At 45.7% G+C, this 14596-nt stretch overlaps 1 protein-coding gene across 3 annotated transcripts in view; it reads right to left on the reverse strand.

Annotated features, from left to right (window-relative positions):
* LOC115197483 (spondin-1) overlaps positions 1–14596 on the reverse strand; it is a 116641-nt gene that overhangs the window by 36802 nt on the left and 65243 nt on the right. For all 3 annotated transcript variants that reach the window (XM_029759058.1, XM_029759057.1, XM_029759056.1), the window contains exons 8-11: positions 13198–13399; positions 10330–10470; positions 9841–9916; positions 9082–9264 (exon numbers count right to left, since the gene is read on the reverse strand). In XM_029759058.1, the coding sequence (XP_029614918.1) occupies positions 9082–9264; positions 9841–9916; positions 10330–10470; positions 13198–13399 (602 nt within the window). The remainder of the gene's footprint in view (positions 1–9081; positions 9265–9840; positions 9917–10329; positions 10471–13197; positions 13400–14596) is intronic.

Raw genomic sequence — 14596 nt, forward strand, 5'->3', positions numbered from 1 at the left:
GTGTTAAACTTGATACCATACACCAAGTTCTTTGGTCTTTGGCGCAGCCAAACCAACATGCCTTGTCTTTCGACCCGGTGCGAATGGCTTCCGGGCAGACTATTCCTGAAGCCTGCAAGACGATAACTGAGTCCGCCATGTTGATACCGGCAAGAACCACAGAGGTTTCTGTAAGACTGAACCTGGCGCCCGGATACCGGATGGAAGGCACCACTGCGTTCTTCCAACCCTCTCCAAAACTATTCGACTTGGGGCTAACTATCAATGGCAACCCACTGTTGGAACTAACCGCTAGATCCACTTACCTCCTGGTACAAAATCTGACTCAAGCGGATATTTCCATTCCTCGGCACACTCAGCTAGGAACATTGATCGATTACGCCTTCCATGATTTTGAACTAGTTGTTCCTGTGATTGGGCCTCTTCCGTCCTCCCTAGACCTAGATGGCGAGGGAGGTACGCTGTTTACTTGTCAGTCAAAAGCAATAGCACTAACTCCCGTATTGCCACTGGACGACACATCGGCATTCCGGCTGGATGCCGATCCTGACAGAAACCTGTTAATATACTCCATCGTCACGGAGGATGATATTGCGTCTCCTCCTGCATGCGAAGTACACTCTTGTGAGGTAACAACCGATGACTCTTCCAAAAGTGACATGCCGTCACCACCCGATGAAGACCTGTACAATGTCGCCGAACCATATCCTGGTTTCCATGCACAGGTAATACAACTACTGTCGGAGGCTGATGCTCTTGTCAATGACACTGAACGCCATCAGTTGAGAGAATTGTTTAACAAACACAGTGAGATCTGGTCGACAGACTCGCTGGATTGCGGGGTTACGGGTATCCATGTGGTGCGTATTCCTACGCCACCCGGAGCAACTCCTACGTTCGTTAGACAATACAAAATCCCGCTCGCAGCATACGCAGCAGTACAAGAGATTATCGATTCCTTATTAGCTAAACGGATAATCAGGGAATGTAACAGTACGTACAGCGCTCCCGTGTGGCCCGTTCTGAAACCAACGGGTAAATGGCGTCTTACCATTGACTACAGACAACTCAACAAACTGGTTCCGTTGTCTCGTTGGCCAATGACACAGCTCGACCAAGAGTTGCCAAAGGTGGCAAACGCCAAGTACTTCTCCACAGTCGACGTGGCAAATGGTTTCTGGACCATGACAGTCGACCCGCGTGACCAACACAAGTTGGCTTTCTCTTTCTCGAACAAGCTCTTCACGTTCAATCGTTGCCCATTCGGGTATGCGAACTCCCCCTCAGAGTTCAACATCTTCCTGCACAAGGCGATGCCAGACGCAGCCTCTAGGGGGACGATAATTTACGTGGACGACGTTCTCATGAGAAGTGAGACTTGGTCACATCACCTCAATGAAATGGACCACGTTCTCACCCAACTCGGGACTGCAGGGGCTAAGTTGGCCATCATGAAAGGGCAATGGTGCAGGACCAAGGTAAACTACGTTGGGCTTCTGGTGGGTGCCGAGGGCATCCTGCCACAGTCTAACCGAATCCAAGCAGTCCGCAACATCAAAACACCTACAAACCTTCACGAGGTGCGCAGCTTCTTGGGAGTATGAAATTACTCCCGTCAATTCATCGAAAACTACGCCGACTTGTCAAAACCGTTGACTCACCTTCTTCAGAAAGACACCCCATTCGTTTGGGATGTCACTCACAACGAAGCGGTGGCTTCCTTGAAAAACCTGCTTTGCGAGGCACCCTGCCTGGTATACCCCAACAAAGACAAGACATTCTTTTTGGAAGTCGGTTTCTCAGAGCACTGCCTTAGCGCTGGGTTGTACCAAAAATACGACCAAGACAAACGTGTGGTTGCTTACGCGAGCAAAACACTCAACCCCGCCGAACACAAATACTCAGACTGCGAAAAAGCGCTGCTGTCGACAGTCTGGGCGATCAAACACTTCACCAGTTATGTCGGCGGACAAAAGGTGATCATAGAAACATGTCACCAGCCTGTGACTTTTCTGAAAAGCCAACGAATCCGTGAGGGTGCTGTACACAACAGCAGGATAGCGGCTTGGCTCATGACGCTGCAGAGCCATGATGTAGTAATCAACTACGCAAAAGCAAAGAACCTGCCTTTGGGCAGTGCTTTGGCGGTGTGTCAACACTGTGGTGACGATGAAACCGACTCCGGACCACCCCCGCGTGACATCGCTCCGCCATTGCCTTCGAACCATCACTATTTCGAAGAGAACGTGTGTCTCGACATGCCGATGGCATTTGTAGATGGCTGTTCTTACCGCCATCTAGACCACTTGCAAGCTGGGGTGGGATTGGTATGGCACAACGACATTCCGTGCAAACCACTTCAATTTCAGCTTGGCAACAAGACCAGCCAGTTTGCAGAAGTGGCTGGCGTGCTGATCACCCTGCAAACAGCGGTGAAACACGGATTGGCAGAACTGGCGATCTGCACCGACTCTAACTACGCGAGACTCACCTTCTTATGCCACTTGCCGTTTTGGAAACAAAAGCACATGACTACTTCAAGTGGTAAAGAGGTGAAAAACAAAGAGCTCATTCTAGCTTGTGATGATCTCATCACCAAACACGACATACAGGTGTATTGGAAGAAAGTCAAGGGACACTCCAAATCACCTGGTCGTGACAAACTTGGCAACGACCATGCTGACAGCATGGCGAAATCTGGTGCAATTCACGGCACCCCTTGGGTGTTTGCTGCTCGAGACGAAAAACCCACTGAGGAAGCTATGGTGTCTGCGGTAACGCGTAGCCATGTAGCACCACGGAAAACGTCGTCGCACAAACATAATGTGTTGCTAACGCATTCATTCATGAATGGCGACCTGGTAGCAATGCAACACCAAGATGAGTCCCTCGCCACTTTGATGGCATTCCTGTCGGATCCTGTCAACCACCCAGTGTCCGAACTGGCTTTGGCAGGTTCACACGACTTGCGTTCGCTGTACGCAACTAAACAGCACCTCACACTTGTAGATGACCTATTGGTGTATGTTTCAGAAACCGACACCGCTCGAAGGTGGGTGGTTCCTAAAACACAGAGGGGGATAATGATAGCTCATGCCCACGACGAGCCTTGTGGAGGCCATAGGGGGGTCAAGGCTACATGCGAAACATTGCGACAGGTGGCCCACTGGCCTCACATGGAACAAGACGTGGCACGATACGTGAGGGGGTGTCTAGTTTGCTGCCAGTTTCAACCCACCAAGCCACTTCACAGAGCACCCCTGCAACGCAAGGGTGTGTCTTACCCCTGGAGCTCGATCCAGATCGACTGGGTCGGCCCAGTTGCCAGGTCTGCCAGAGGCAACAAGTACCTCCTCACAGTGACTTGCGCATTCACAAAGTGGGTGGAGTGCCTGCCGGCGACCAATGACACAGCGGAAACCACTGCCGTTCTTTTGCTAAACCACGTTTTCAGTCGTTTCGGCCTGCCAGGAGAAACCGTGGACAGCGACAGAGGAACCCACTTTTCGGCAGCTGTAATGACCGAACTGTGGAAGCTCCTGGGAGTCAAAGCTAAACTCCACATCGCGTACCACCCTAGGAGCTCGGGGGGGGTAGACCAGAGCAAACAATCAATTGTCAGAATCTTGAGGAAATATGTGGCAGCCAACCACAAAGATTGGGACCTCAAACTCCCATTGGTACTGATGGCAATCAGAGCCACACGCAACAAGTCTACGGGAATGACACCCTTTGAGATGATGACGGGCCGGCAAATGACCCTTCCACTGCATCTCCTGTACCAACCAGGAGATGTCGCCGCAGCCACCGCCTACACGGCTCATCAATACGTGACCGACTTGCGGAACCATCTCCAGACTACCTTTGCGTACGCTCAAGGACAATTGGAAAGAAGTGCAGAAGGTGACAAGACCTATTACGACAAAAAAGCCTCACACCAGGTGTTCGAGGTCGGAGATAAGGTGTGGTACTACATATACACCAAACCCGCGGGCGTCGCAACAAAGTTCCTGCCCCACTGGACGGGGCCACATGAGATTGTGGTGAAGCTATCACCTGTAGCTTACCAGATCAAAATCAGCAAAGGTCGACAAACCGCCACATTAAAGTGGGTCCACCGGAACCAAATCAAGTTGTACACTCCCCCCATGGGAATAGAAGGGGTGCTAGCCAGCACCGAATAGATAAAAACCCTAGCAAAAAAACCAGAGGTACTAAGAAAATTCTTAAGTACCCTCAGCTGATCCCTTCCAGGAGACCAGTACGTTGCACCTAATATCTTTTATTCTCTTCCCAGCTACCAGATATACATCTGTTGTCACTAGTGATATCGTCCTGCGCTGTACTGATTAAAAATAAGAAAAACAGAAAAAAATAGTTGTCAAAACAATTTTTGTTTACGAATACAAATAACTGAAATAATCCAACAATCTCTGATTATGCGTTTCTGTAGGATGGAGTTCCTTTGGATGATCCTGACACTCTGCGCCCTGGTCAAAACCAACCCAGCAGACGTAATCACGAACGGACCCCCTACGGGAATCGTTCTCCGCGACGATCCAGGACTCCTCATAACTAACTGCAGAGTACACACGCAGAGGGTATATGTCCGCCTAGATGCAGAGAATGTGTACCGCCAACACATTCCACCTGCGGCGCATTTGAGTTGGGCCGGGGCTGACTGGACCAGCCAGGCAATCAAGCACGCCCAGCTAGACACTGCCCATATGTTGGCCCAACTCCAAAAGTTCACAGTAACCCAGTCAGAACTAGCTGAGCCCAGGCGAGAAAAACGATTCGTCGGGGCGCTACTATCGATAGGGGCAGCCGTAGGGTCACTATTTGCCCTAGGTACCACTGCCGTCAACGCAGTCAGTCTAGCCACAGTCAAGAGGAATGTTAGGGAGATTACTGAAGAGATGCCACTTATCCAGCAGCAGATGAAGGCACAGGCCCTTAGGTTGCAACATGTGGGAAAGTCTCTCCAGGACACTATTCTGGTGGTCAACACACACGCTACTCTCCTGAACAAAACTATCCTGTCTGTAGGAAAGCTAGCAGAGGTCATGAACCATGACTATGCCCATGTCCAATTGGTTCGATTGTTACTGGAGGATTTTCTCCGTGAAGTTAGCTCTTCTATGGACCACTTGGCCATGAATAGAATCCCCTCATATCTAGTGCCCCTCTCAATGGTGCACGACATATTGACCTCAGCTACTTCAACCACACTAAGGCCGTTACAATCACATTTGGCCTATAGTCTGGGGTCGGCCATCCCAATACACGTTGATGTTGATCGTAATGAAGTGGGTTTTCTACTGACGCTGCCGGTTGTTGAACTGGAGAATATCTATAGATTGAAAACGGTTCTCAATGTAGGATTTTGGCGCGACAGTACCCACGTAAAGATTGCCACGCCCCCAGTTGTAGCTTACCAGGAAAACAACCCAGATTTCTATCTCACCCCTAACCTGCTAATGTGTACTCTAACCAAAGATGTCCACTACCTTTGTCCTAGCAAACCATTTGTCAGGGATAACACTGAGCGTCTTTGTGGTATTAAAGCTATCACCAGCGAAGAACGCTGTAGAGCCAAACTAACAGCCAGGGATGGGGCCACCACCACACAAGTGGAGGTGGTAGGGAACCGATGGTTGGTCAACACACCGTTCGCGTCCGCCACTATGACTTACGAACGCCATGACTCCATCACCCAATTGAACCTCCCCAACCAGACTGTTTTTGTTACGGTACCAGAGGGGGCGATTATTCACGTAGACGACCTCGCTCTATACCACCTTCCCGACGACCGAATAGACACAGAGATTGAAATGCCGGACGCTTTTGCTAAACGTTCCCTTGAGTTACCACAAGCCATTCAATACCAAATCCAGTACGAGGGACCCATGACTGTCGATCTTAGCGTACTGGATGAGGCACTGTTAGTCGACCCGACTGACTACAGACCAAAAGATTGGTCTGTCGCCCGCTCTTGGACGGTGCCGGACAGTATCCTGACTGTTACCATGATCCTTGGTCTCATTTCCCTTGGCGTGTGCACCTACTACGTACACAGGCGTACACGTGCAATGGAAGACCTAATGAGGTCTTATACTAGGATCACCCGTGGGACGGAAGCGATCCCGATTTTTGGAAAGGTGGCAATGGATCCGGAAACCCTCTTACAGGGCCCAGTCCCAGCCTCCTCTCCCGAACTCGCTAGGTCAGCCCAGTAATGTCCCTAATGTAAGCTTGGCCTTCAGGGGCCAAGTTTTTCCAAGTGCCTTAACTACCCACCTGCAAGTAGGATCAACCTAGACATGACATTAGAGACAACGCCATGATAGAGCTATTTAGCCAAGGCCTTGGACATATATAGAACATAGTCCATATTAGATGATTAAGGTGTGGTAGACATATTTTGTATACTGTTATGTTTTTATTCCAATTTTTCGTTTCATTACCTTTGACACTTAGGAAGCCTTAGAGCCAAGACACCGCTCCTTTGGGGAGGAAATGTAATGATGTATTGCCTGAGTGTTGTGCGTTATTAACGTCTGCCAAGTTACTGCCTAGGTCCACTAACCGGGATAACCGGACGACGGGCCGGAACACAGAGCCACTGCCAGACCTCCTTGATCCATTCTGGTGGTGATCCACAGCTTGCGGAAAGCCTACCAGGGGGAACCACTAAAGGGGGGGGGGCTGCTCTGATGATCCACAGACCAGGACATCCGATGGTCATTCTTATGGTGGGTTGCAACATGCAGAATCATTCCAAGTTGAACCTACCAGAGGGGGACTGTCATGACTGTCCTGATCAGGTCAGGGTACAGGAGACCACCACCCTACAGATTATCTCCCAAACCCCCAACAGAGGAGGAGAGATCTAGGGGTCTGAAGATGTGGGGGTTTTATGACACCTCATGCCCATAATACAGAGAAATTCCTTTGTCCTAACAATGGAGAACTGGCCTCAGAACCTTAAACATGCAATAAAGGGACTTCGGAACAATGGTTTCCGTCAGCCACAATGGTGGTTATGACGAAAAGTGGAATATTAAAATGTATGTAACTTTTGTATTTGTTTTTAAAGGTTAAGAGATGACGTTATTATGAAAACATTGTACCTTTAAGAGTTTTCCCAGTATATGCCTGATGTTTATACATTGTACGCTGTTTGGAAAATATCCAAATCAAACAGAATGTTTTGATAAAGATGAAATGTGAAGTTAGTGTCTAAAATCGGATTTTTAGCCAAATCTAAGCCTTGCCCCCTTTGACTTGGTCCGCCCAGAGAATCGCCCTAAAGGCTGTTACGCCCACTTCTGACCCGAGGGTATAAGACAGGAGAGTGAAGAATTAACATAGTAGACTATTGACCCCAAGCTGCAGCCAAGGTCTAACAAAGTCGACGAACCCCAAAACGAAACACAAGGTTGAAGACAAAGAAATATTTTTCTACACGAGCTACGGACGAGTAGCTGTGTCTAAGCGGGTGAATTCAAGCCGAACCACCCAGCCTCCACTCTCCATTGAATCGTGGTATCGACACCATTCGAGCCGAAGCTGTGAGCTCTGAGCTACAGAGCTGTCTGTCCTCAGAAGACCCCTTTCCGATCAAGGGTGAGGATCAGACCACTTAGCCAAGAAGGACACTGACATCGTGAGGACAACCAGAGAGTTGCGCCGGAGAACTTCGTCATTTAGAAGCCTAAACGACCCACGCGGAGCTTCCCACCTGAGAACTACAACACGTAATTACATCATTATATTCTGACCCATAAGAGCGGCAGTTCGGGGCAAGGCTAATTTTAAATAAGCATGGCTGACAAATGAACCCAAATGTATATTTCTCTCGTGTACTTCCTTTCTTTCTCTCTCTTTAAAATCCCCATTTTGGGTAACAAGCGCCATAGTGTGTTGGCCCGTTATACTAAGTCCTAATCCATAGCTAGACTGTGTTTTGTGTATGTGCATTTTTATCATCATTTTAGCTTGCTAGTAAATAAATAATCAACTAAGATTGGTGTGGTAAATTCAGTGGTAAAGCCCGGGTCCGTGCAGATTCCCGGATTATACGACTTTCAGATTATGAGACTGTAGAGGAAACTGATTAATTTAGCGACTGTTGTAATCGATATTCTGATATCCTTTGAGTTAATTTGGGAAATAGAAACTCAATCAAAGCAATGTTCCCATGGTGCCCCAGGTTAATGAGTTAATAATTGCTTGATTCATTGCTTAATTCATTTAATCACGTAATTATAAACCGTTAATCATTCGATGAGCAACAGTCGTCACATTAACTAATACAACGTCACGACACAGGTGTGCCAAGCTTTTTGCGTCATACCCAAGAAGACTCGAGGCTGTAATCGCTGCCAAAGGTGCTTCAACAAAGTACTGAGTAAAGGGTCTGAATACTTATGTAAAAAATCTAACAATATTTTTGCTTTGTCATTATGGGGTATTGTGTGTAGATTTAATCAATTTAGGATAAGGCTGTAACCTAACAAAATGTGGGAAAAGTCAAGGGTTCTGAATACTTTCCGAAAGCACTGTAAATGCATTTGGGGGACCTAAGCAAGATTTGGTTGGGGGGCCCACCCACATGGCGGGAAAAACATTTTACTGGCCCCCGTCTTGAAGGCGTAGATAAAAAATATATTTCCTGCAATTCTACACATTTTGCCATGGGGCAGAGCATTTTTTAGCAGTTTTACAGCTAATTTCCTGCAATTATAACTATTTGCCATGTTAATATGATATCTGAGTGAGAGTGATGAACAAAATCAATGAGGGCCCCCTGGAGGCCAGGGCCCCAGGGAAGATGCCCTGCGTGCCCAGTCGGCATTTGGCCATGTTTACAACATTAGATAGCTGGCTAGACTAACTTACCAATCTAAAAGTTGTTAGCTGACATGGCTAATAGAGTGACTGTCAGTGACTCACATAACAACAGAAAAACTGCTGATGCACAACCAAATTTCTAAATTGCACCTGGTGTATTTTACTATACTAACTCTCAACAGTAGAGTTATAGACCCCGACTGTGACACTGTCCTTAGTCCTCACCCTCCTCGCTGCAGCCAGGCCCCATGCAGGGCTTGAAGTCCTGGGTATGAGGGCAGGGCACACTGAGATCCAGCTGGGCCTTCAGCATCCTCTGTCTCATCCTCCGGCCCTTGTCACAGTTGGCTGAGCTGCAGGCTGACCACGGAGACCAGTTGGAGTAGATGCATGTCTCTGGAGTGTCGTCTGGACGGAGAAATTGGGTGACAATAACTGCATTGGTTAAATGTCACTATTTTGGCATATTCTAATGAGACCATGTTGGTGGGAAGGGGGGAATTCATATGCACTGTTCATGTATGTAACCCTATATTTTCACTGGTTTAGAATGTGTTGGTGCTGTATAGGTAAGCACTAATTGCCTATAAAAGTCAATGCAAGTTCATACAGTTCATCTCTTGCTCTAACCACAGTGTATAGTTACTGTACAATACCCACAGTACGTGTATTGTAATGTACTGGAGACGGTCTTGTTCGGAAACAGACAGTGTCGTGCTCAACAGAATGAGGGTAGAGAGAACAAATAATTTGGTTGAGGTTCAGAGGTAGTGTTGGAATGTAATTGCAAGGTGTGGTTAGAAACATAAACCCCATCAGGTTCATTTCTGCTGCTTGGCCGTGTTCATGCTTTTCAGCAGACAGACATCTGGAGGTTTAAACAGGCTGCCAGGCAAAGCAGACTTAATTAAAGACTTCAGCAGATACAGTGTGTGGCTTTTAAATTGAACATCCCAAATTGGTTGAGATAAAGCGATTACTCACCTTCCTCCTTCTCCTCCTGGCCAATATCGGCCACGATATCATCCACCGTGTCCGGGACAATATTGCACTGCTCTCCCTGTGGGCAAGAAACATGATTCAACATCACAAACACTGATAAAATGTTACATTTACCATCTAATATCATATATTCTCATTGGAGACAAGGGTATTTATTTTTTGGGCAATCTTCAGTAAAATGGAGTTTAGGTCAATATGACGTCTGGTTTTTGGATTAAAAGAGAATTTTTTCTTTTTTTTTCTTCCGTTGTCAGGAGACAACCACACTGTCAATTTAATCTGTGTTTTTCAAAGACTTGCTATGATCACTATGGCAATATACTGTCCATTCAAAGAGCTATGTATCCAAAGCAACATTACTTGTATAGCGACTGTGAGGAGAGTTATGTTGCATGAACATTCACATCTCTTCAGAGAGAGGGAGCAGACACAGACAGAGCGCTGAATGAATGAGGCATATGCTATAGTTACCTTTCGGGCTATCCTCTCCACCACTACCCGGGCCAAGGCTGTGATAGGGCCTCCCTCTGTGTCATAGAAGGGGCTCTGGGGGTGGTCCAGGCTGGTCAGGGACCGGATCCTCTCCTGAGGTATTGTGGGCTTGTTAGGAGACTGGAATGGTAAAGGTACAGGGTGGAGTATGAGTGATACAATATGGGCATAGGGCCAGGAGTAACTGTAACACAGGGTAATATAGGTCCATGGAAGGGAGTTAGTACAACAGTACTAACAGTAATACTAACAGGAGTTAATATGGGCACAGGGTTGGCAGTAACTGTAACACAGGGTAGTATGGGAACAGGGCTGGTACAGTAATAACTAACACAGGGTAGTATGGGGACACCAGTGGAGGCTCCTCAGAGGAGTAAGGGGAGGACCATCCTCCTCAGTGAATTTCATAAAAATAAAATAGTGGAACATTAAAAAGTTATAATTGTTGATTAAACTATACAGAATATATTAATGTCACCAAATAATTTATTAAAACACACTGTTTTGCAATGAAGATAGCAGCACTCTGTAGGGTAGCACTATGGTTTAGCTGGAGGACAGCTAGCTTCTGTCCTCCTCTGGGTAAATTGACTTCATTTCAAAACCTAGGAGGCTCATGGTTCTCACCCCCTTCGATAGACTTACACAGTAATTATGACGACTTCCGGAGGACATCCTCCAACCTATCAGAGCTCTTGCAGCATGAACTGACATGCTGTCTACCCAATCAAAGGATCAGAGAATTAATCTAGTACTGAAAGCATAAGCTACAGCTAGCTAGCACTGCAGTGCATAAAATGTGGTGAGTAGTTGACACAAAGAAAGAGAAAGGCAATAGTTGAACAGTTTTTAACAAATTCATTTCTTCCAAAATTAAGGAGTAGTAAGTGTGAGAGAGAGAGAGAGAGAGAGAGAGAGAGAGAGAGAGAGATAGCTATATTTCATAGTACCGGTATATATTTTTTTCACTTTCACTTACTAGTGTCAAATGCAGGCAGCCTACTCAAACAGAGAGGGATGCTATGTTAGCTAGCTGGCTATGGCTATCCAACACTAGAACCCTTCCAAGTCAAGGTAAGCTGTGGCTTTATTCATTTTTGCCAATGTAGCCAGCCGGTGTAACTGCTAAACTGATTGCTGCTGACTACACTGTTCTGTATGATTGTAAGAGGTTTACTAACGCCTTAGTTCTAGTAGCTATGCCTATGTTGACTATGACGTGACAACGTTGTAGGCTGTGTGTAGCAGTTAGCAGTCATGATATGAAGGTTTGGATTTTTCGCCTGGTCACAAACCACTGATGTGTTCTGCACTGAAGTCCACAAGCGAAGGGAAAAGGTAAGCACATAGATTGATGCGAGAAGGATTTATATATTAAACGAGCTGTTTGTACGTGTCTGGTATGAAAGTTAACTGTGTTTGCATGTGATCATGGGTGTATTCATTGCACTGATTCTGTTGAAAAACATTTCTTAAACGGAGGCAAACGGAACGAAACTGGAACAAATTTACCTGAATTTGTCGAATTGAAACTCTCATTTGCAACTGTTGGACTAACGATTACACCCTAGATCAGCTAGATGCAGGCAAAAGTGTGCGTCCCTGTCTGTCACCTTGATTACTCAAAATTCTCTCAACCTGTGCACCTACATTGTACATTTTCATTCATAGGCTCGATTGTAGCACCCTCATGATGGGTACGGGGAAAATTTGAGTATCATCTATTATCTAAAACCTATTGATGTTACATTGAGTTGGGTGAATGAAATATGAATGACAGTCATCCAAAATGCCATGCTCATTAGGCCATGCTCATTAATTTTATTTAATCATCCTCCCTCATCTTAATTGGCAAAGATCGCCACTGGGGCACAGGGCTGGTAGTAACTGTAACGCAGGGTAGTGTGGGCACAGGGAGGGGCGCTAGTGAAACAGTGTGGGCACGGGGCTGAGGGAGAGCGAGCACCTCATCATGTTCAGCTGCCATCTGTTAGGGGACTCAGTGTTTGATCTCAATATGCATAATTGATCAACTGTGTAATATTTATTTTATGAGTGATTTATGTTTATGTTTCCTGCTTTGTAAATCACCTTTCATGATTCTGTTCCAAAACAGTTACTTCAGGGAAGAGAAAACTATAAAAGCCATTTCTACTTTAACTCCAGGGAATCTAGTTTTACTTTTTAGATGTATTCATTGGTACTGCAGCCAACAGTAGCCAAAAACGAAATTACTAAATCACATATGGAGTAGATTAATGTATTCATTATCTGCTTTCTTTGCAAAGAAAACATTAAATGCTATTTACAAATTGTGGATTTACATATGATATGCTATGTGTGGGTCTATATTGAAGTCTGGTTTTATCTTCAGTGTCTTTTCTGGCCTATAGATGGCAGTGTCTTTCCATTTCGTTCCCCAGTGTCTTTTAAAACCAGCATAAAATGTCATTATAAGTTCCAGGGCAGGATTTGTTGGGGACATATTTACAGTGTAGAGACAACTAGTCTGTGAGGCAGCCTCTTGGGTAAATAGGCACGCCTCAATAAAATGACTACAGAGTGAATGTGCTGCTTTATGTTAGCAGTAGGTTTTTTCGCTGAATCTGTTTCGTGCATTTTTCAGCCAAGGTTGGGTCATTTGTATATTCATGAGCCATAAACTAAAAAGAAAAAAGAAAAGCTCCTGCACTATTAATGAAAGTAGATCAAAAGCTTTCATTCCAGATTCATGGAAAAATAAAGGGGCCTGGTTTTGAAAGTCAGAGGTATTTTACTAGTTAACTGAACCAGACCAAGAAACCAGAGCCATTTATTATTATTGTCTGGGGGGCCCAGGACCCTCACCTCATAGGTGACTCCACTGTCAGTGCCTGCGTCCCAGGGGATGAGGTCTTGGTCCAGCCTCTGGATCCAGCCACACTCCTTGGTGCAGAGATCCTCCGCAGACAGCCCCACGTTCCAGTCCGGGCTGGGCCCCAGCATGCTCAGAAAGGACATGAGGTGACGGGTACGGTCCACTGAGAACTCAGCCGAGGGAGCTGCCCGCCTGGAAAGACAAACAGATATACAGACATGTACCGTATGCTCCCCAATGTGCAGATTGATCTTATTGATCAACATAGCTCCATGAGACAGCCAGCTCCATGAGACAGCCAGCTCCATGAGACAGCCAGCTCCATAAGTGGCAAGCTCTACAAATACAGTATGAGATAAATGTGTATACATTAGTATTGATAGAGAGGGTTGACAATATTAGCAATGTTAACAACTGGTGAAGGCTAATACAATATACAACTGTGGTGTTTATGTAGATGCAGCGCATACCGCACCAATTATGTGCTTTAAGTGTTTCTCGGTACTGGTATTCCCTGTATATAGCCTTGTTATTGTTATGTCATTTTATTGTGTTACTTTTTATTTTAAAAATTACGTTAAATATTTTCTTAACTCTTACTTGAACAGCATTGTTGGTTAGGGGCTTGTAGGTAAGCAATTCACATTAAGGTCTACACCTGTTGTATTCGGCGCATGTGACGAATGAAATTTGATTTGATTTTGATTTGAAATAAGCTTTGTACAGTGCCATGAAAAGGTCTTTGCCCCCTTTCTGATTTTCTCTATTTTTGCATATTTTTGATACTGAATGTTATCAGATCTTCAACCAAAACCTAATATTAGATAAAGGGAACCTGAGTTTACAAATAACAAAAAAATATATACTTATTTTATTTAGAAAATTAACAAAGTTATGCCACACCCAATTCCCCTGTGTGAAAAAGTAATTGCCCCCCTCACAATCAATACTTTAACTGGTTGTGCAACCATTAGATGTTGTGCAACCATTATCTGCAACCAAATGCTTCCTGTAGTTGTTCATCAGTCTCTCACATTGCTGTGGAGGAATTTTGGCCCATTCGTCCAAAATGTTGACGGAAGTTTGCCAAAAAGCACCTAGATGATCATCAAGACTCTCGGAAGAATGTTCTGTGGACAGATGAGTCAAAAGTATAACTTTTTGGACCACATGGGTCCCATTATGCCTGGTGAAAACCAAACACTGCATTCCACAGTAAGAACCTTATACCAACGGTCAAGCATGGTGGTGGTAGTGTGATGGTTTGGGGATGCTTCAAGACCTGGACAACTTGCCTTAATATATGGAACCATGAATTCTGCTCCGAATCAGAGAATTCTACAGGAGAATGTCAGGCCTCCGTCTGTGAGCTGAAGCTGAAGCACAGCT

Source organism: Salmo trutta, chromosome 7, assembly GCF_901001165.1.
Source record: "Salmo trutta chromosome 7, fSalTru1.1, whole genome shotgun sequence".
Lineage (NCBI taxonomy): Eukaryota > Metazoa > Chordata > Actinopteri > Salmoniformes > Salmonidae > Salmo > Salmo trutta.